Consider the following 23,663-nt stretch of genomic DNA (forward strand, 5'->3'; position numbering starts at 1 on the left):
TCTGTCATTGATGAGGCATCTGTCCGTCAAGTTGAGGCTGCCATTTTGGATTCCCAGGTTGCTCACACCATTCCAGAAGCGAGAATGTGCCGAGTGCTCGAAGATGAATTTGGAGATGTGACAAGAAGATGAATCAAAGTTTTTCAAAAGACTGATTACACAGGATGAAACCTGGGTCCATCACTATGATCCAGAGATCAAAGCCCCGTCAATGCAGTGGAAGCACTTGAACTCACCACCTCCAAAGAAGGCAAGGGTGCATCCCTCCGCTGGCAAGATCATGCTCACAGTCTTCTGGGACCAGGACGGAGTAGTGATGACAGATTTCCTGGCAAAGGGTACCACAATTACAGGAGCCTATTATGCTTCACTTCTGAGGAAATTAAGGGAAGCTATCAAAATCAAGAGGTGAGGCAAGATCAGCAAAGGCACCCTCCTCCTGCAGGACAACGCTCCAGTCCACAACTCGCATGTCACCAGATCAGAAGCATGGGCGTGTGGTTATGAAATCCTCTCCCATCCTCCCTACTCTCCTGACCTTGCACCCTCTGACTTTTACCTCTTCCTAGCCAAGAAGCTGTTTTTGAAAGGAAAACGTTTCCCAGATGACGCAGCCTTGATTTCAGAAGTCACGTCGTGGTTGGAGGACCAATCTGGGGTGTTCTACAAAAACGGTCTCCAGAGCTGCATCAAACGATGGGAGAAATGCATAACTCTGGGTGGTTCCTATGTAGAGAAAGACTAATAACTGTGCCAAGTTTCGTTGCTCTACTGCTATGGAAAGTGGGTCAGGGGCATTACTTATTGCCCATCCCTCGTATTTGGATTAATATTTTCATCTTAGCTGTTATATTCACAAGGTTTCACCAGAAGAAGGTTAGAGTTTAAATTAGTTGAAATGCTGTAAATATAAAATGTTGTGAATATAAAATGTTATGAATATAAAATGTTGTGAATATAAAATGTTATGAATATAAAATGTTGTGAATATAAAATGTTGTGAATATAAAATGTTATAAATATAAAATGTTGTGAATATAAAATGTTATAAATATAAAATGTTGTGAATATAAAATGTTATAAATATAAAATGTTATAAATATGAAATGTTGTGAATATAAAATGTTATGAATATAAAATGTTGTGAATATAAAATGTTATGAATATAAAATGTTGTTAATATAAAATTTTGTGAATATGAAATGTTGTGAATATGAAATGTTGTGAATATAAAATGTTGTGAATATGAAATGTTGTGAATATGAAATGTTATGAATATAAAATGTGAATATAAAATGTTATGAATATAAAATGTTGTGAATATGAAATGTTGTGAATATGAAATGTTGTGAATATGAAATGTTGTGAATATGAAATGTTGTGAATATAAAATGTTATGAATATAAAATGTCGTTAATATAAAATGTTGTGAATATAAAATGTGAATATAAAATATAATGTTGTGAATATAAAATGTTATGAATATAAAATGTTGTGAATATAAAATGTTATGAATATAAAATTTTGTGAATATGAAATGTTGTGAATATGAAATGTTGTGAATATAAAATGTTGTAAATATGAAATGTTGTGAATATGAAATGTTATGAATATAAAATGTTATGAATATAAAATGTTATGAATATAAAATGTTGTGAATATGAAATGTTGTGAATATGAAATGTTGTGAATATAAAATGTTATAAATATAAAATGTTATAAATATAAAATGTTATAAATATAAAATGTTATAAATATAAAATTTTATGAATATAAAATTTTATGAATATAAAATTTTATGAATATGAATATAAAATTTTGTGAATATGAAATGTTGTGAATATGAAATGTTGTGAATATAAAATGTTGTGAATATGAAATGTTGTGAATATGAAATGTTATGAATATAAAATGTGAATATAAAATGTTATGAATATAAAATGTTGTGAATATAGAATGTTGTGATTATGAAATGTTGTGAATATAAAATGTTATAAATATAAAATGTTATGAATATAAAATTTTATAAATATAAAATGTTATGAATATAAAATATTATGAATATAAAATGTTATGAATATAAAATTTTATAAATATAAAATGTTATGAATATAAAATGTTATAAATATAAAATGTTATAAATATAAAATGTTATGAATATAAAATGTTATGAATATAAAATGTTATAAATATAAAATGTTATGAATATAAAATTTTATAAATATAAAATGTTATGAATATAAAATATTATGAATATAAAATGTTATGAATATAAAATTTTATAAATATAAAATGTTATAAATATAAAATGTTATGAATATAAAATGTTATAAATATAAAATGTTATAAATATAAAATGTTATGAATATAAAATGTTATGAATATAAAATGTTATAAATATAAAATGTTATGAATATAAAATGTTATGAATATAAAATGTTATAAATATAAAATGTTATGAATATAAAATGTTATGAATATAAAATGTTATAAATATAAAATGTTATAAATATAAAATTTTATGAATATAAAATTTTATATTTATAAAATATTATGAATATAAAATGTTATGAATATAAAATGTTATAAATATAAAATGTTATGAATATAAAATGTTATGAATATAAAATGTTATAAATATAAAATGTTATAAATATAAAATGTTATAAATATAAAATGTTATGAATATAAAATGTTATGAATATAAAATATTATGAATATAAAATGTTATGAATATAAAATGTTATAAATATAAAATGTTATAAATATAAAATGTTATAAATATAAAATGTTATGAATATAAAATGTTATAAATATAAAATGTTATAAATATAAAATGTTATAAATATAAAATGTTATGAATATAAAATCTTATAAATATAAAATGTTATAAATATAAAATGTTATAAATATAAAATGTTATAAATATAAAATGTTATAAATATAAAATGTTATAAATATAAAATTTTATGAATATAAAATATTATGAATATAAAATGTTATGAATATAAAATGTTATAAATATAAAATGTTATAAATATAAAATGTTATAAATATAAAATTTTATGAATATAAAATTTTATGAATATAAAATGTTATGAATATAAAATGTTATGAATATAAAATGTTATAAATATAAAATATTATGAATATAAAATGTTATGAATATAAAATTTTATAAATATAAAATATTATAAATATAAAATGTTATGAATATAAAATGTTATAAATATAAAATGTTATGAATATAAAATGTTATATATATAAAATGTTATGAATATAAAATGTTATGAATATAAAATGTTATAAATATAAAATGTTATAAATATAAAATATTATGAATATAAAATCTTATAAATATAAACTGTTATGAATATAAAATGTTATAAATATAAAATGTTATGAATATAAAATGTTATAAATATAAAATGTTACGAATATAAAATGTTATAAATATAAAATGTTACGAATATAAAATATTATGAATATAAAATTTTATGAATATAAAATATTATGAATATAAAATGTTATGAATATAAAATGTTATAAATATAAAATATTATGAATATAAAATTTTATAAATATAAAATATTATAAATATAAAATGTTATGAATATAAAATGTTATGAATATAAAATGTTATGAATATAAAATTTTATAAATATAAAATGTTATGAATATAAAATGTTATAAATATAAAATGTTATAAATATAAAATGTTATGAATATAAAATTTTATAAATATAAAATGTTATGAATATAAAATGTTATAAATATAAAATGTTATGAATATAAAATTTTATAAATATAAAATGTTATGAATATAAAATGTTATAAATATAAAATGTTATAAATATAAAATGTTATAAATATAAAATGTTACGAATATAAAATTTTATAAATATAAAATGTTATGAATATAAAATGTTATAAATATAAAATGTTATGAATTTAAAATGTTATAAATATAAAATGTTATGAATATAAAATGTTATAAATATAAAATGTTATGAATATAAAATGTTATGAATATAAAATGTTATAAATATAAAATGTTATAAATATAAAATATTATGAATATAAAATCTTATAAATATAAAATGTTATGAATATAAAATTTTATAAATATAAAATTTTATAAATATAAAATGTTATGAATATAAAATTTTATAAATATAAAATATTATAAATATAAAATGTTATGAATTTAAAATGTTATAAATATAAAATGTTATGAATATAAAATGTTATAAATATAAAATGTTATAAATATAAAATGTTATGAATATAAAATGTTATAAATATAAAATGTTATAAATATAAAATATTATGAATATAAAATCTTATAAATATAAAATGTTATGAATATAAAATATTATGAATATAAAATTTTATAAATATAAAATGTTATGAATATAAAATTTTATAAATATAAAATATTATAAATATAAAATGTTATGAATATAAAATGTTATAAATATAAAATGTTATAAATATAAAATATTATGAATATAAAATGTTATAAATATAAAATGTTATAAATATAAAATGTTATAAATATAAAATTTTATAAATATAAAATGTTATAAATATAAAATTTTATAAATATAAAATATTATGAATATAAAATCTTATAAATATAAAATGTTATAAATATAAAATGTTATGAATATAAAATTTTGTAAATATAAAATGTTATGAATATAAAATTTTATAAATATAAAATATTATAAATATAAAATGTTATGAATATAAAATGTTATAAATATAAAATGTTATAAATATAAAATATTATGAATATAAAATCTTATAAATATAAAATGTTATAAATATAAAATGTTATAAATATAAAATGTTATGAATATAAAATGTTATAAATATAAAATATTATGAATATAAAATCTTATAAATATAAAATGTTATGAATATAAAATGTTATAAATATAAAATGTTATGAATATAAAATGTTATAAATATAAAATGTTACGAATATAAAATGTTATAAATATAAAATGTTATGAATATAAAATGTTATAAATATAAAATGTTACGAATATAAAATTTTATAAATATAAAATGTTATGAATATAAAATGTTATAAATATAAAATATTATGAATATAAAATGTTATGAATATAAAATGTTATGAATATAAAATGTTACGAATATAAAATGTTATAAATATAAAATGTTATGAATATAAAATGTTATAAATATAAAATATTACGAATATAAAATGTTATAAATATAAAATGTTATGAATATAAAATGTTATAAATATAAAATGTTACGAATATAAAATGTTATAAATATAAAATGTTATGAATATAAAATGTTATAAATATAAAATATTATGAATATAAAATCTTATAAATATAAAATCTTATAAATATAAAATGTTATGAATATAAAATGTTATAAATATAAAATGTTATGAATATAAAATGTTATAAATATAAAATGTTATGAATATAAAATGTTATGAATATAAAATGTTATAAATGTAAAATGTTACGAATATAAAATGTTATAAATATAAAATTTTATGAATATAAAATGTTATAAATATAAAATATTATGAATATAAAATCTTATAAATATAAAATGTTATGAATATAAAATGTTATAAATATAAAATGTTATGAATATAAAATGTTATAAATATAAAATGTTACGAATATAAAATGTTATAAATCTGAATCATAGTTCAAATTCGATCTGCCAATATACTTTTCAAAGTTCCAAGATAGCTTTGTAAAAATTCAAAAAATTTCACTTTCATTGTATTTTCCACAAAATAATCAGCATTTAGTGATCCACCGTCTTAGTCGGATTTGGACCTTAGAATTCATCCATGCCTGTTCATCTGTTCATTCCAAAAATTCTCAGTGACTACTCATTACATTTTTCTGAAATTTTGCATGAAGTTACAACTAGGTAAGGGGAAAATGTAACATTCTCAGATTTTTTATAAAAATTTTGGTTGCGTCCTCAGGGGGTCAAAAGGGGTTAAAATATTTTCTGAATTTTAGATTTTGCTGAAAATTACTCAAAATTAAGATTTGAGTTGCTGAAAATTACTCAAAAACAAGACCACATGGATATTCATCTGAAAACGCAGTATTTGACCCTGGGAAAATTCTGGTTGCGTCAAAAGGGGTAAAACAAACAAAAAATGTGGATTTTTTTTAAAAATCAAAATGAAAAATTCTGGCTTATATTTTTCTGTGTCAGATAAAATGTTTTAGATTATTTCTCTTTGATTGTTAAGTTTTTTTTTATATTTTTTATATTGTTTCTATTTACTTGTCTCCTCACGAGGGCAGAATAAGGCACAAGATCGGTTATTAATGTGGGGGAAATCTAGCTCCCTAATAAAGGGCACTCTGGATAAGAACAAAAATAAAAATGACCTCAATCTAGAAGAATATTTTTCTATGTTGAATTTGAACGAAAATTTGTTTTTAGCACTTATGTCTTACACAGACGACACCATTGTTAGGGGCGATAACTCCAATTTTTTCTGGGAATAGCTTCAAAACACCCCCTCCCATGTTAAATAATAGGTTTCTAAATAACAACGTTAAAAAAGAGCATCATGCTTAAACTTTACATTTACCAAAAAAGTCATTGAATTTTTTTCTCATTTAAATTTAATAAAACATAATTTCTTCTTGGTCAAATAACACACAAAATAAAAACAAAATAAATAACACTAAAATACTTGAAAACCAAAAGTTATTGTATAAAAATGTATCAAAATATAATTGTAAAAACATTTATTGAAGAAATACATTTTTTCAATTAAAGCAACATTACTTGTCCTTTTGGCTAGGAGTAAAGTGTAGTATCTGTTCTGATACTACACATCCTCTTTTCGGCCCTCAGTCAGTGGAGAAGAAATCCTTCTAGACTGAGGCAATTTTTATTTTTGTTCCTTTCCCCGCATTAAAAACCAACTCTGCCCTTGCAATGAGGCGATTAAATAGGAACATTGGATTCTTTTTTCAAACAATTTAATGGAAATAGAATTTTAATAAAAATTAAAGCAACATCGGATTTTTTTAAACAATTTTAAAACATTTTTTTAAATTGAAGCATCATTGGATTCTTTTTCAAACAATTTAACAAAAAGAAGTCATCGTAAGAGAAAAATAGAATTTAAGTGCCTAATATTTTGATACAATAAATGTTTTTACAATTTTATTTTGATAAAATAAATGCTATCTTGTGCTTTTGCATTTAACGACCTGAAATAGTATAATAATAGTAAATAGTATTTACAAATTAATTCAAGTTTTATGATATCATTTTTATTAAATTGTTAGGTGAAAGTACAGAATAGTTACAAAACACCCTACCCTCCCCATGTTAAATGATAAGTTTCTAAATATTAACGTTATTATTTCAGCACAAATCGTTAAATGCAAAAGTACATGTTATTTTTGTCACATTTCGCTCATAAACACCAATTTCACAAATTTCTTTTTTTTTTATTAATAATTCATTTTCTATCTCCTCATTCTTTGTCATTTTTGGATATGTTAGAATTTTCGTCATGAAAATTACATAGGCACCATTTGTTTTACATAAAATTCAATATTTTGTTCGCTCAAATCATATAGAAACACCAATTGCCTGTTTACTGCAAAAAGTGTGGCTTCTTTTTTGAATTGGGCTTTTTTTTTCTTAAACATTTGGCCTTGAAAAATGATCATAGTCTGGCAACTGTGTATCTCGGTCCATATCATATATAAGTGCTATAGCCGCTATAACTTTTTTTTTTTTAAGTTATCATTTTTATTATTATTACAAACATGGTTTAAGTAGAGATAATTTGTTTGGAAGAAATGCCAAAATCATTTCACTCTAAAGAATTTATGTGACTGAAGTAGCAATTAACATGGCAATCCGGCAAATTAACCACTATTTTTCATTTAATAACAAAAATTATCAGCATTACTTGGTGTTCTAAAGTTTTATAATTTATTTCTTTTTCATTTGAACAAAATTTCTATGAATTTGATGCATTCTGGTTAAATAAATTGTTTTTGAATTTTTTAAGATGAGGATTGGTATTAATTTTGATTGTTTGGACTATCGCTCTCATCTTGGTAGGTGTTCTCACAATAGAATTTTTTCCAACACTTAGATTTTGCTGAAAATTACCCCAAAGCAAGACTATATACATCTGGAAACGTAATATTTTACCCTCAGAAAATTGTGGGGGTGGAGCCCCAGAGTGTTTTAGGGGTAAAAACCACCCCTTTTTGAGCTAATTTTTATTTTTCTCCAAAAAATTCATACTTGCGTCTAAATAAGGGTTTTGAATGGTACCGAATTCAAATTAATGCATTGTTTGTCATGAAACGGTGTCATTTGGCTGTTTTAACCTGATGTTTTACATCAGGTCAGGGGTTTAAATGGGGAAAATAGCTAAAATCAGTCGGGACACCATATAGTTTTTGGCTTGTTCTGTTTATTTGTACTGTAATCAATTTCTAATCAAGTGTAATAAATCTGTAACTCGAATCCAATTTAGAAAGAAAAAAAGGTTTTAAGAATGTGAATGCTTACATGACTGAGGTGTTAGCAAAGTTGAGGAAATGTTGCAGAACAAAATGCAAACGAACAAACTTGGATCTGGGCAGGTAATCTTCACACGCTTCAGACACGATTTCCTTTAGTGACATTTTGTGAATGTTCTGCTGTGGGGCTTTCATTAGCTCTTTCAGTTTCCAGTGGAGATTCAGCAATTCAAACAGTTCCGTACTCAAGAGACCTTTTCAAAATAAGTATTTAAAATAAACTATGAAACTGATCTTTTACAATCAAATTAGAAATTTTTCATTTTTTAATACATTTCTTTATGATAAAAATAATAATGCTTCTGTTAAATTCTTATTTTGCTTATCGACCATATTATTTAACCATATTAACATTTCATTTCCTTTTAGAAATTATTTTTATTTTCTCATTTCTAATGCCTTTTTGAAAAGATCTTTTCAATTCATTTTTGCATTCACATTATTAATACAACTGATCAATAGATCAAATTCTGTTAAATATTTCTTAATTCCATGTCTTTTTTAAATTTTTTTCCTTTTACAAAAAAATAAGTCAAGTGATTGCTTTTAATTCTTAGTTTAACATAAAAAACATGGATCAAACAGGAAGGAATTGATGTTAAAATTCTAATTGAAAGGCAAAGAATCTGATAACTTGCAATAAAAATATGGACAAATAAAATGGATTGTTAGAAATTTAGCATCTCATATCAGATATTCTCACCAAAGTGAACCACCTTGATCTTGAATGAAATTGATTGATGGCCAATATTCAATGTTTACTGTTTTATTTATTAATTTTAATTCCTTCTGAATACATTTTACTAGAATTTTTTAAAGTGAACTATTTATAATCATAAATTTGATCAAATGTTTTAGAGATTTTTATTTGCTTTATTAAATGATTTCCACTATGCAATATAATTTGGAAATAATTAATATTTTCATAATCGCCGTTTCCAAAACATCAACAGATTAAAAATAAATATATCATCCAGATTAGAAACCTGTTCTCTAAAATGTCCAGTTATCTTATAATTATCGTAGTTTATGCATTTGGTAATACAGTAAAGATATATATTTGTTTTATTATCTAGCATATATTTTTACTAATATTTAAGATTCTAGATTTCATTTTTCGTATTGACACAGACAGGAAGTAGGAGGTATTATTGCACTATAGAAAAAGTATCCTTACTTCTACTCTTCCAAGATATAGAACATTTTTTTTTCCAATTGTCTCTAGATTTAATATTAATTCAAAAATAGCAAAATATAATTCCAAGATAGTAACAATTATACGTTATTTATATAATATCTGCTCAATAAAAAGAAATAAACTTAAATCATTATTATAATTATAGAAATAAATATTGAGTGTTAGAGAGAAACATACACACATGATGAGTGAAAGGCAAACGCAAATTGTTTATATCGCTATTTGATATATCTTTATTACTATTTGATGACTTTGTGTAATAGCTTCAAAATCACATTCTGATTAGCTTTGACTTAAGAGCATAAATACTTAACTTTGATTTATAAACTGAATCACAGTCAAATTTCACATGAACGTAATAAACATTTCTACATCAAACATGTAATGACATTGATCAAATATTTATTGAAATCAAAAATGAAAAAGAGAAGTCTAAAACGAATTGGATTATAAATTTTGGGATTTAAATAATTGAAAGCATTTATAGAATTGAAACTTCAACACTTTATAAAATGTCACATCGATTTTATTGCAAAAATAAATTTTTTGAATAACATTCTTTTAAACGCTTCTTTTAAAGAGCTTTCATCATGCAAAATCAATGTTTAATTCTGAATATCCAGTTCTTCTTGTGAACCATGCCATCATATTCTTCAAAGCAATAAAATATAATTCAATCCCTTTTTAAAAATATTTTCTCTGACTACGAAGACTGTTAAGATGGAGAACTGTTTCGATAATGACCTAACCAACTTATTGCATTAATAAAATAAAATTTCTACACTGTTCTTTTTCAGATTTCATATACACAATCATATGTGTTTACAAGAAATATTAAACTATTTCTTAAAATTACTTGTATATTATCATAGTAGGTAGAATATTTTGTGTTTTGAACATTACTACAATGTTGTTCCAATGAAATGATACAAGCAAGTAATTATTACTTCTAAAGAATGGATTTAAAATTATAAAAAATTTTGCTTATTAATCATGTAGTATGAATTATTTTTATGGCAAGTTTATTTATTAGTTATTTATTATTTATTTAAGTTATTCATTCTTAAAAAAGATGTATATTTTGTCTTTGTTTAAAGCAAATGTAAAAACGTTCTTAAATAAGAAATGATATTACCTTGAATGTCTGTATTATTTTTTTAGATTAGAGAATCGAAAAATGATTGATTGAAAGACTCATTAAATTATCACCTCGGCAGTATTTAACTAATTATACATAAACAAACATTAAAAAATATGAACAAAATACAAAAAGCATAACAAACATTACAACAAATATAATTTCTCCTCAAGAAAAAATGACATCCATGGCTAAAGTAATGTTTCAAAACAATATTTTAATATAAATGTAAGATTTTTTTATTTTATTCGTTTACTTAAAAGCAGTTAAGTTTACTTACTGTTTACTTAACTACTTTTAAATAAACACATATAAAGAAATAACATTCAAACGTGTTGAAATACCAAAACATAATATTCGCAAATATTACAATAAATGCCTACACATTTTTAATATTACAACACAAACTATGTTGTTTTACACAAAAAAAAGACATTGCTAAACTACAAAAGTTCAAAACAGTGATTAAATAAATGAAAGAATTTTCTTATTTTATGAGATGCTTCGTAACTACTTTTAAATAAATAACTAAAAACAATAAAACATATTGAAATTCATTACGGTGTTACCAAAAAAAAACGGGCCCCGTGTACACTTTATGTGATATCTCTATTATTTATTTACCGATTGCCCTTATTTTAGAGGACATGGCAGAATCAACGACCGTGAGTACACCAAGACACCAGTGGGAGCTGGGACAAAGAATACACTGTGTTAAATTTTACTACAAGACAGGCTCATTTAAGAAAACCCAGCCCAGTTTCATATGTCAGTTCGAATGTGAAAAGGCTCCATCCAAAAGCAGAATTCAGAACTAGGTGGACCACTTCGAGAAGTATTAGACCGTGGAAAACCTCAACGCTGCCAGAGAAAACCGTCCAAGCCACTCGGAACGTCTCAAGAAGCAAACAGCCGAGCTGGTCAAAAGAGTGAGAGAGTCTCTCCAGCAGAGTCTGAAACACTCTGTGCATAAGCGAAGTCAGTCCCTCAGTATGTCCTGTGAGACTTGCAGGAGAGTGCTGGTAACGATATCGGGGCTTATCCATACAGAATACAGACGCTGCAGACCCTTACAGCCTCAGACAAGAAGCAGAGGAGGGCTATGGCAGTCGAGAAGATCGAGAAGACACCAAGTTTCCTTAACCTCCTTTGGACCTCAGATGAAGCCCACTTCCAAGGTGAACTCCAAGACAAATGTCTTCTGAGGGTCCTCCAGAACCAATGAATAGCCACCAAGCCCCGGCACTCTCCTAAGTGCATAGTGTGGGCTGCAATCTCGGCCAGAGGCATCATCGGATCAATCTTCATTGAAGAATCTGGCGCAGCAGTGACAGTCACCAAGGAGCGGTATGTGGAGGTCCTCAAAACCTTCAAGAGAGGGCTCCAGACCATCTACCCATCGCTCATGAGTAAGTTCTGGTTCCAGCAGGACAGAGCAAGTTCTCACACCTCAAACCTGTCCTGAGATTGGCTGAAAGAGAACTTCGAAGACCGAGTGATCAGTCTCAAGACTGATTTTGAGTGGGCACCCCATAGCCCCATAGCCCGGACCTAACCCCCCCCCCCCCAGATTTTTTTCTTTGGGACTATCTTAAGGACAGAGTCTATGTGGGGAAACCCAGAACCATCACAGAACTCAAGGAAGCCATCAGGGAGGAGATGAGAGCCATTACCAATTCGATCTGTAAGACAACTTCATGCTGCACCTCAAGAAATGCACAGAGGTAAATGGAGGCCATCTAGATCATATGCTAGAGAACGGAGAAAAAAAGGCCAAAGACCCTAGTGTTTTGATGTGATGTTTTGAATATAATAAACTAGTTATGACCAAAGTTTCATTTCATTTGGACACAGGGCCTAATTAGAGTTGGGGCCCGTTTTTTGGGGGGTCACCCTGTATTATATTTTTATTATTATTTATATTATATGAAGATGTACATAATCTATATATCTATAAAAGTGAAAGTCTGTCTGTGTACATTTCCCTACACAATAACTTTGATATACAGGGTATGGAGATTTGGAAAAATCTTTATAATCTATTTTCGGCCAGAAATTTGGCTGTTAAGGGGTCAAGGTTCAACGATTTGACCTTTGAGAACTCTACCAAACTCTTCCACCAATTTTCGGTATAAACAATTGAAATTTAGTTCCTTGGACATGGATCTAACTTGATTTAAGCCCGAAACAATAAATGTTAAGGGGTCAAAGTTTGAAAAAATTCAACCTCTGCGGTCTCTACAATTTTACTCAGACAATTTCTACAATCTTACTCAGACAATTTCTGGTCTAAACATTTGAAATTTTACATAAAGGGTATTTAGAGATAGGGCAAGCTTTTTAATCGGTTTGGATCGAAAATTTGAGCTACCAATATATAAATGTATGTATGTTTGCATGTCTGCCTAAAACTTTCGACAGAGGCAACAAAGATGAATATTATTTTGAAGCTCGATCCTTCAGACGACAAATATCGAAAAATTGACTAAAAACATTAATTTCTTCACCCTCAACTGGGCACTTTTCTACAGGGAGGGGTCGGTTTTTTCACCGATATTTTCGAAAGTCATCCCCTTCTTTCCGATTGTCTAGCCTTAATTTAAACCTACATCATTTCCGGTTTGTCGGTGGTCGTAACAGCAAAGACGCCACATTTTTCCCTATTCTTTTCCTCCTTCGTGGTATGGATTTGAGCCTGCATTCCTACTACCAATTTTTTTTTTTTTTTGCTCAACACACACCTCCAAACACCCGGGCAATGCTGGGCATCCATGCTAGTATATATATATATATATATATATATATATATATATATATATATATATATATATATATACACATCCCTGGCATCTCCACCAGGAGAGAACTTGAATGCCTACTAGACATTGTCCTTGATTGTCTAAGGTCTCTCTTTACAGGGATTTGTCAGAACAACTTGACATGAGGATACTTTTCCCCTTTATTTATTTATTTATTTTTTTTGCTCAACACACACTTCCAAACATCCGGGCACCCATGCTAGTACCAAATAAGACTATCAGTCTAATTGAAAAAGCAATGAAAACGTGGAGATTTGAACTGACAACTAAAAGACAATATATAACTGAGATAAAAATATAAGCGGTATTTTCTCTGTCACTATTGCTGTTCATCATAGCTATGATACCTCTAAACAATATACTAAGGAAATTCCAGGCCGTATACAAGTTTACTAATACAGACGAAAGAATGAACCAATGAATGACTGGAAACTTTTTGCAAAAAACAAAAACAAACTAGAGACGCTAATAAACACAACCAGAATCTTCAGCAGGATATCTGAATAGAATGTGGAATGGAAAAGTGTGTACTCTGGTTATAAGAAAAAGAAAACTAGAGGTAGTGGAGGTATGCAACTACTCAACCAGGAGGAGATAAGGACACTAAGCGAAGATGACACTTACAGATATGTATGGGGGGGGGGGAGACACCATCAAATCAACAGAAATGAAAGAGAAAATTGGAAAAGAATAACTCAGAAAAAGAAAACTCCTCAAAACTAAATTCTATAGTAGGAGTTTACTATGCTGAGATTTTAAGGAAACTAAAGGATATTTTGATAAAAAAAAAAAAACGAAAGGAAAACTTTATGGCGGAATAGTTCCAATTTAACGACATCAGATTTCTTACTTTTTTTTTTCAAAACACCAAGAAATCCTCAAAGGTACTTATTTTAATGACATAGAAAAAGCAAAACACTGTGCCACTTTCTGAATACATACTCCAGAATTCTTCAAAGGCAATCTTTGAACCTGAAAACATTGACTTGAGAAATGCATTGATCTGAATAGCAACTATTTTAAGAAATAAGTTTGTGTATATATATGTTGTTTTTGTAAAATAAATGAATTGCTTGAAAAATTTGCAAACTTTTCCTTCGCCTTCATGTGTGTGTGTTCATGTATATATATATATATATATATATATATATATATATATATATATATAATTATTTACTATAATAATTACTAAATACCTACAGACACTAGCGTTTCATCCTTTCAGGAATCATCAGTGCAGGGCATCACGATTAACACCGATCGATGGATTCAAACCCAGCAACAGAAGCCATATCTGGCTTCATTAGCAAGGACCTAAACCATTTGGCCATCGTTAACCGTAAGAGATACTGTTGAAATTTAAACATTTATTTTTTTAAATGTTTTTAACGTCTGTTAGAGTGACCTAATATATATATATATACTTAGTTATATTTTGGTAAAAAGATTCCAGCAGAGTGTTCTAATTATAAGGAAAAATTCCAAAATTATGAGCGTATTATTTATATTTTTATTTTCAGAAAATTTAGGTGAGATAAGGCATCAGTATCGTCGGTTTCAAACCTGATAATAGGGACCGTTTTAGATCCCCACATCAAGCTCTTTTCAGCCGATACTCATCTATATGTGTGTGTGTGTGTGTGTGTGTGTGTGTGTGTGTGTGTGTGAGCAAGAGAGATTACTGGGAGAATCGATATAAAACTTTCATTCACTAAAAAACTGTATGCATATACATTATGGAAATCTTTTCTTTTTCATAAGTATTTTGCAAGAACGAATTGAAACCACAAAATCTATTGATTTTTTTTAGATTTGATACAATCAATTCTGTCTTTACTTTAGAAAAAATTATAAAAGAATTAAATATAATAAGAATACAGTAAAAATATAAAATCTAGTTTTATAAAAATGTTTCTCATTCACCATTTATAGCACAGGAAATCAAACTCAGAGACACTTGAATGACATCTTTTCCAAATTCTTGTTCCAACCGATCAAAAACTTTTTCCAGGAGACTTGGTATCGTGGCAGGAAGCGATTTCAATTTTTCTGTAACCTTTAAAAAACAAAGAATAGAAAAGACAATTTCTATAAAAAAATATTTGGTGCATTTAAAGAATACAAAAGATTCTAAGAATTCCATTTCTAATAGGAAATGTTTTGATTTCTTTGCGATTTCAATCATAATTCAATTCTTTTTTAACAAAAAATATTTCAACACTTAAGTTTTATTTAGAAAAAACGGAAAGATGTACATTATGTGTGCATGACTGATCGCTTAATAGATTTCAAAATAGAAACAATTTTTGAATCGATACAAATTGCCAACCAATGTTCTCTATTAGCCGCCTACTCAGCTCCATCTTTGCAGGTGTTATTTATTTCAGAATGTTGCTTCTTCTAAATTAAATACATGTCAGGGCTTGTCTATTTAACACATAGCTAGAGAGGATAGAGGAGAAAAATTCATCCCTTTCTGTGGTAAGAATTTGTGGTGACTGAACTGATTTGCAGGTGATTCCAACTAACATTAAAAAGCAAAAATTTAATTGCTACACTCTTCCTTTCTCCATTTTGTTTGAATTTTCTCTCTTCTTCACTGCAAGTAATTTTTCAGAGGAATGCGTTAACTCAAAGTATTTACAACCAATGAAAATCGTTTCAACTCCACAACGTTATACATCTCAAACCGGCTGCACCTTGAACAGAACATCTGCTCAACCACCACCCCTTCATACCCTTTGGCCAGAGGAGTCAGAAACGATTTTCTACATCTTGCACACACACTCTTACGCACTAACAGGTGACCATAAACGAATTACTACTTACACGAACAAGGTAAACCAACTCACATACACAATGCCATGCTGCCAAATACTCACATATGTATATTAATTACACATATTCACACTATGAAGATGTTGACTGACACAATTCTAAACTAACCCAACTTTCATTACCTAAACGCAAGTTTGCATAAAATAAACACTTTCATGATTGAAATTAACTTTTATATTCTTATCTCTTGTATAAAAACGTTTTTCTCAATTTTTAGATTCATAAAAATCTGTTCATGTTTTAAGTAGCATTTACTAATTGACGACCTTTCTATTCTCTCCATGTTTTGTTGATTTATCTTTTAGAAGAACGTCCACATATTTATCCTTCATTTTGTTTCTTTGCTAAAACATAACATCCATAGACAATTTATATTAAACAATAGTGGGGTTCTTAGCAATACACAAAGGCGCTATCGTCATCCAAGTTCAAATTAAATGCAATAAAACTTAAATCTTCTTTCAACAAATATTCATCTGAAAATCTCTTTCTTTACATGTAAAATAGGAAACACAAATGTTCACAATATTTCTTAAAAGACTTTAAAAATCAACAAATGTTTAAGTCAATGTGTAAAACATTTTTGATGAAACATTGAATACTAGTAAGAAATGGAGTACCTTCTCAAATACCCCAAATACACGCAATTCTTCACAGGCTAGCTCCAAGAAAAATGGACTGATCGCTTCCGTTTTGTATGTTAGTAGTCGCATCTTGAAAATAAAATAAAATAAAGTGCAATTAAAAGTTTTTTAAAAATGTTAAAGGTCAACAAAAGTTCATTTAACAAAAAAAAAAAAAATTATAGCTGCTCGACTGAGCTTCAATTTTTGGTCCTCCTCTGTAAAACTTTCACAACAAATACTCGTCTAACTATAACAACTGTAAATAATTTCTCTAATTCTCTATCTGTGTCTAAAATTAAACAAAAATTCCATGAGCAAAGTTTATTTCCTAGAACTGTTCGTCTGTGGAGCTGCTTCCCAACTTATAGCATGGCCGTTTTCAAATCTAATGTAAATAAGTTCTTATTGAGCCATCTATAATATAAATCTCATCTTTATGTATGTATGTATGTATGTATATATGTATGTATGTATGTATGTATATATGTATGCCTAAAACTTTTGACAGAGGCGACGGATTTTCACAAGATCGATATCACTTTAAAGCTCGACCCTTCGGATGACAATATTGAAAAATTGGCTAAAAATATTCACTGGGCACTTTTCTACAGGGAGGCATCGCTTTTTTCGCCGATATTTTCGAAATTCATTCCCCCTTTTCGATTGACTAGCCTTAATTTAAATCTTCACCACTTCCGGTTTGGCGATGGACGAAACGGCAAAGATGTCACTTTTTTTTCACGTTCTTTTCCTTCTTCGCAGCATGGGCTTGACTGCCTACTACCACTTTTTTTTTTTTTGCTCAACCCACACCTCCACACCCGGGCAACGCTGGGCACTCAGGCTAGTCCTCTTATATAATTAAACCCTACTTAAGTTTCACTATTACTGATTATTACAGTGTGGCCTCACCGTCTACATAACACACATTAAACATTATCCTAAAGTGGACTTTGGGCCGAGATAAGTGATGATCTCCCCAGTAAAAAAAAACAAAAAAACTACAGCATAACCAAAATAATAACAAACATGTCTAGAGGTAGTAATTGTCTGTATTTTTGAGATGAGGTGTTTTCATTTATTGAGATTGTCGGACTGACTTCCTCATCTTGGCCGTTATAGTCACAACGTTTTGGCAATTTTGCCCTCCGGCCTTCATTAAGTGTTTTGTATCGAACTGGGGAGCCGTTTGTTAGGAGTCTCGAACCCAGCCCTTTATTATTATTACGGGGGTACCGTGTTTGGACTCCAGCTAGGCTCTGGGACATAGTTGCTGATTCTCTGTTTTGAATGGTACTTTTCACTGCCTTCGTTCAGGATTGAACTCAGCACCTTTGGGTAACTAGAGGTTAATATAAATGTAGGTTGGACCGGTTCTTGAAGGAATAGAAGAAATTATACTGTTAAATGTCTTTTGCGACTCGTCTTTTGTTTTCTTTTAAATAAAGATATGAAAATAGGTAGATATATAAATCTTTAAAATGATATTTAGTTTGAAATTCGTTTTTTTTTAAATAAAGATATGAAAATAGGTAGATATATAAATTTTTTAAATGATATTTAGTTTGAAATTCGTTTTTTTTTAAATAAAGATATGAAAATAGGTAGATATATAAATTTTAAAAAAATACTTTGCAAAGATGCGATAGAGGTAAAGTGATCTCGCTTGTTTTCTTTTCCTTGTAAAGGAAACGTTTCTTTTCCATAATGTTTTATTGCTAAAGTGTTTTTTTTTAAGAAGTCTTAAGAAAAGCTGTTCTTATGAAAAATTTCAAACGACATATTGTTTGAATTTGTCCAAATAGTCTTGAAACAATTGTAACTGAACCTCCGTAAGGGGGGGGGGTCACCTCAAGCACACAAAAAAGGATTATAATTTCAGAAAGTATCTCCACTCCCGTTGCGCCTACTCTCCTGCCCAATCTGGAATCGTTCAGCACCGAGAAATGAAGCTCATTTTGTAGTTTCCAGCTTCACACGCACACAAGATTATGCGAGAACGCACGTAATAAAATGCTGTCCGCCATCTTTGTTTTTCTTTTTCTCGGCCTGAACTCACTCGCTGCACACCCACGGTAAGACTTCTGTTTTTCTTAGCTTCTGACCACACGCCTCCTTGATCTCAAGATCATATTTCATAGTCTCTCATCCACTGTGGCAGTTGCCTCTCTCTACTTGGCCTCTGAGGCGTTTCGTCCTCCCCCTGTTGCTGCACATTCCCCTCCATTGCTTCGCATTCCACTGGTCTGATGTTGAGAATATGTCTCGGTACTCTGTCCACCACAATGTTATTTCCGGTGTTCCTCCTCCCAGTCACGCGACCTCTACTCCATTGTGTGGTGCAACGCGCCCTCTGTGGCTTCACCCATACCTCATCCCCGAGTTTAATGGTCCCTGTGGCCTCTGCCTCTCTGCTTCCGGCTCAACCCTGGGATGTCTACAGGAATATGTGAACGTTGACAGTTGCGGAACCGTCTCTGGCACTTGTCCCAATCTAGGCAACATATTATACCAGTAGATGGCTTGCTCAGGTGAGGTGCCTCCTCTTTCCGCAACTGCCTTTATAGTGCAGTGGTTTCTCTCCACGATCCTGTTGCCACTGTGTCTGTAGGCAGCTCTGAAAACTTGTTAGATATTCCACCTCCTCATTACTTCCGTCACTGCTACTGACTTGAATGTGGTCCTGTTGTCGGTTAACAACTCTTCCACGGGACCTCGCTCCAAAAACACCTCATCAAGGATTGCCGCTATTTCATTGCCTGTTCCTCCACATAGCTTCTTAGATAGAGCAAATCGCCCAGGCCCGTAGTCAATCATGGTCAGATAAAGTCCACCCCTGTAATGAGTGACATCGCATGCCAGTCTCTCCCAGGTCCCACTCACCCCCAATTGACCAGCTTCATGCGTGCTTGGATCAATCGACTGACATCTGTCGCATGTCCTGACCATTGCCTCACTTACTCCTTGGTGACACTCGGGTCGACTTTCTTCACCAAGTACCACGTCCTCTCTACCCCCATATGGTGCAGATTGTGCAGCTCTCGCACGCCAACATCATCTAGATCCGATGTAGATCTATTTTTGGCAAAAGCCAACTCTTCTTCACTCTCGTGAGAGCGTCTGCTCGGTTCTTCTCAGAAGCCACCATGTCTACGCGAACCTTCAAACAAAACTTCTGCATCAGCTCAGCTAGCATCCCAAGCCTGTGCTTCACTAACATCTCTGCTGCCCCTTTCGTTCTTATCCTTTTTTCGCTTCAAATGAGGGACTTTAGCCAAGCAAACACCATGGCAGAGTCTGTTTTGATGCAGATGTCACGCAGACCCCATTTCAAGGCCAGATTGACCCCTTTGATTACCGCATCTAATTCCGCTAAACTGATGTGGATGACATCATTTTTCTTCCTTAACCAGGCCGCATCTTCTGCAACCACTCCTCCAACTTCCAAAACGACCCCTGTTGCAATGCTGCTTGCATCACACCACACGACTCCATCCAATGTTCGCGGTACGTTCTAGGTTCCCCGGACTGGGTCTTGCCCTTGCCGTTCTGCTTCTTTCAGGAGCTCTTCCATCATGGCGACCGTTCTTCCTCCCACTTTATCATTCCATCCTCTTCCTTCGGCATGAGTCTTTATGTAGCTGCATGCTGGTCTAAGCCAGCTAGCAACAGGATAATGCCTGATCAACTTCCCGCATAGGGAAAAAAGTTCCCGTCTGTTGAGTTCTTGCTTCAGTTGCGGGATCTGGTTCTCCCTTCGAAACTCTAGGCTGCCCGACGCACCTCGTTTCAGCCTTAGCCCAAAGCAGCCCCTCCATCTAATTTTTCAGGCGCTTTGACGACCAACCTGAACCTCTTCAAATGAGCCACCACCTCCTTGGCAGTTACCAGAGTCTCATTCACCAGAATGTGGTCTATGTATGAACTCACTGCCCCATCTCCTTTTCCCATTGTCTCCAGAATCTTCCTGAGGATAGTTGACATGATCTTGGGTGCTGAATTCAACCCGAACCCCACTCGCGTAAGGCAGTAGTTTTTGCCTTTGTACCTGACTAACTGGTATTTCCAGAGCTTCTTGGCGATTTGGAGTTGCAAATAGGCAGATTTTAGATCTACCAACATAGACGCGCCATTCATCTGCCTCCATTCTCTAATGGTCTCACTGCACACATCTACGGTGTCACCATACAGTATGGCACTTAACATGTTGGTTCAGCTCTCGGAAATCCAGGACCGGTCTTACTTTCCCTTTAGTTGGTTGCAGAACGGCCATCAACGGCAAAATGCCCGACTCAACGTCATCCGTCCAAGGCAGCAGTATACCCTCCTCAATCCATTGGTCGACTTCTTGTTCAAACTCTTTTCTCGCCCCTCCTCTAAGCGAATTAGTGTAGCATGCCACCCTGTTTGTCAGCGATGGCGCTTGATGTTTCCATGTCTACTCCACCGTTCACTGCTCTCCGTCGAATTTGGCTCGGAAGTCCTGATCTTTGATTGACATTTTTCTTTCCTCCTGCCCTTGTTGGTCCCTCCAGGAGCTTGCTCTGTCACTGCGCACTCAGCTAGTCCGAAACTCTCGTTGTTGCATGTGATAGTAACGCCTCCAAGTCGGCATATAACATCCATTCCAATGATGGCTTAGACACCAGGCACCAGATGATCGGTGACAATTGCATGGACCCTCATCCGGTGTTCAGCAATATTAATAGTGACGGTCTTCCTCCCACGACACTTCACTCGTGACACATCGAATGCCACTACTTCACTCTTCCCTTTCCACTTTCCGACCAGGGTTGTGTGCACCATGGTAGTGGTACAGCCAGTGTTGATCAGGGCCATAACTCCTCGTCCTTCCACGACGATCTTCTGCTTGGGCATCTGCTGCGAGTGCGCCACTATTCCCAAATCGGGGCAGCCGCTGGTGTGTCGGCTTGCCAGTTTCTCGAACTTGTACATTTCACTGCTAAATGGCCTCTCCGATTGCATTTGTAACATACATTGTAAGAACTTCCTGCAGTCTCTTCTCATGTGTGGTCCCCAACATTCGAAGCATGCCACCCTCCAGTTCGGCAGACTCCTGCCCACATCCTGCTGTACCGTTGCTGTTGTCCCTCCAGACTCCGTGGGCTGGGTGCTCACCAAGATCTTTGCAGTTTTGAGCAGCTCACTCACATCCAGTGTCTCCACTCCCGGGACCTGCTGCAAACGTTTCGATATCTCTTCCGGGAACCCGGTAACGAATGTCATTTTGACTATGTGACTCGTGACATGTCCTCTGTTGCCCGACAAATCAACCAATCTCCTTATCTCGTTCGCGTAGACATCAACAGATTCACCAGTCCACCTCTTTTCCTTAAACTTATTAAAGGCCTCGAAAGGCCCCTCTGCAAAAGCTTCAATCAGTCGACCATTGATGGCGTCCGCGTCACCCTGTTCTAGCTCGCTGAGCTCCAAATAGAGGGCCAGTGCGTCCCCTTCTAGAAACAGTGGTATTACTGCGGCCATATCGTCCAACTTTTGAATCCTTGCCACAAGGTCCACTGTTTTAAGCCACGCCACCACATCGTCGTCGCCATTAAAAGGCTTAATCATGTTGCTTAAGCCAGCGTTGGCCATTGCCGAAATAGCTTTAACCTCCGTAATGGGTGGGAGGTCACCTCAAACACACAAAAAAGGATTATAATTTCAGAAAGTATCTCCACTCCCGTTGCGCCTACTCTTCTGCCCGATCTGGAATCGCTCAGCACCGAGAAATGAAGCTCGTTTTATAGTTTCCAGCTTCACGCACACACAAGATTATGCAAGAACGCACGTAATAAAATGCTGTCCGCCATCTTTGTTTTTCCTTTTCTTGGCCTGAACTCATTCGCTGAGCACCCACGATAAGACTTGTTTTTTCTTAGCTTCTAACCACAGTAACTAACAATGAAATACACATTTTGTTGCTATCAACCCATTCTTTGATGTCTTGGTTTTTGTTAAAACAATATATGAATGCTCAATTATGAAATATAATTTTGTAGCTTATGTTTTAAGTCATCTCTTTTTTCTTTTGCCTTAAATTTATTGGTATATGAACGATTACTGAATTATATAAACCCAGCATAATTCGGAATACTGCATGTTAACTTTACCCAGTTGTGTCCCTTGAACACTCTCCACAACAGAGAGTTAACTTCCCTACCGCAAAAAGGTGTAAAAAGAACGAAATATATAGTGTGAGTGGTACGCACGTGTTAAATAAATGCTCTTCAACATTACTCTAGTTGTCCGTGTTTATTTGCTTTAACATTGGTACAAAAACAAAAACAAAAAAAAAAAAAAGATGGCCTCTAAATACATTCCCCTACCAACGTTAAACACAGAAAAATACAATTCCTGGAAGAAAGAAATGCGCATATGGGAACTACCCACTACTTTAGATGAAAGAAAATGGGCCCCCGTCGTGCTTTTGTC

The 23,663-nt window shown here is 30.9% G+C and overlaps 1 protein-coding gene across 3 annotated transcripts in view; it reads right to left on the reverse strand.

The window, feature by feature from the left end:
• The window catches only part of LOC145246794 (telomerase protein component 1-like), a 715,591-nt gene that overhangs the window by 393,294 nt on the left and 298,634 nt on the right, over positions 1-23,663 (reverse strand). For all 3 annotated transcript variants that reach the window (XM_080108593.1, XM_080108592.1, XM_080108594.1), the window contains 3 exons: positions 17,202-17,294; positions 15,667-15,799; positions 8,578-8,782 (listed from right to left, as the gene is read on the reverse strand). In XM_080108593.1, coding sequence (XP_079964719.1) covers positions 8,578-8,782; positions 15,667-15,799; positions 17,202-17,294 — 431 coding nt within the window. The remainder of the gene's footprint in view (positions 1-8,577; positions 8,783-15,666; positions 15,800-17,201; positions 17,295-23,663) is intronic.

The sequence above is a fragment of the Euprymna scolopes genome, chromosome 24 (genome assembly GCF_053919585.1).
Source record: "Euprymna scolopes isolate OS-2025 chromosome 24, ASM5391958v1, whole genome shotgun sequence".
Lineage (NCBI taxonomy): Eukaryota > Metazoa > Mollusca > Cephalopoda > Sepiida > Sepiolidae > Euprymna > Euprymna scolopes.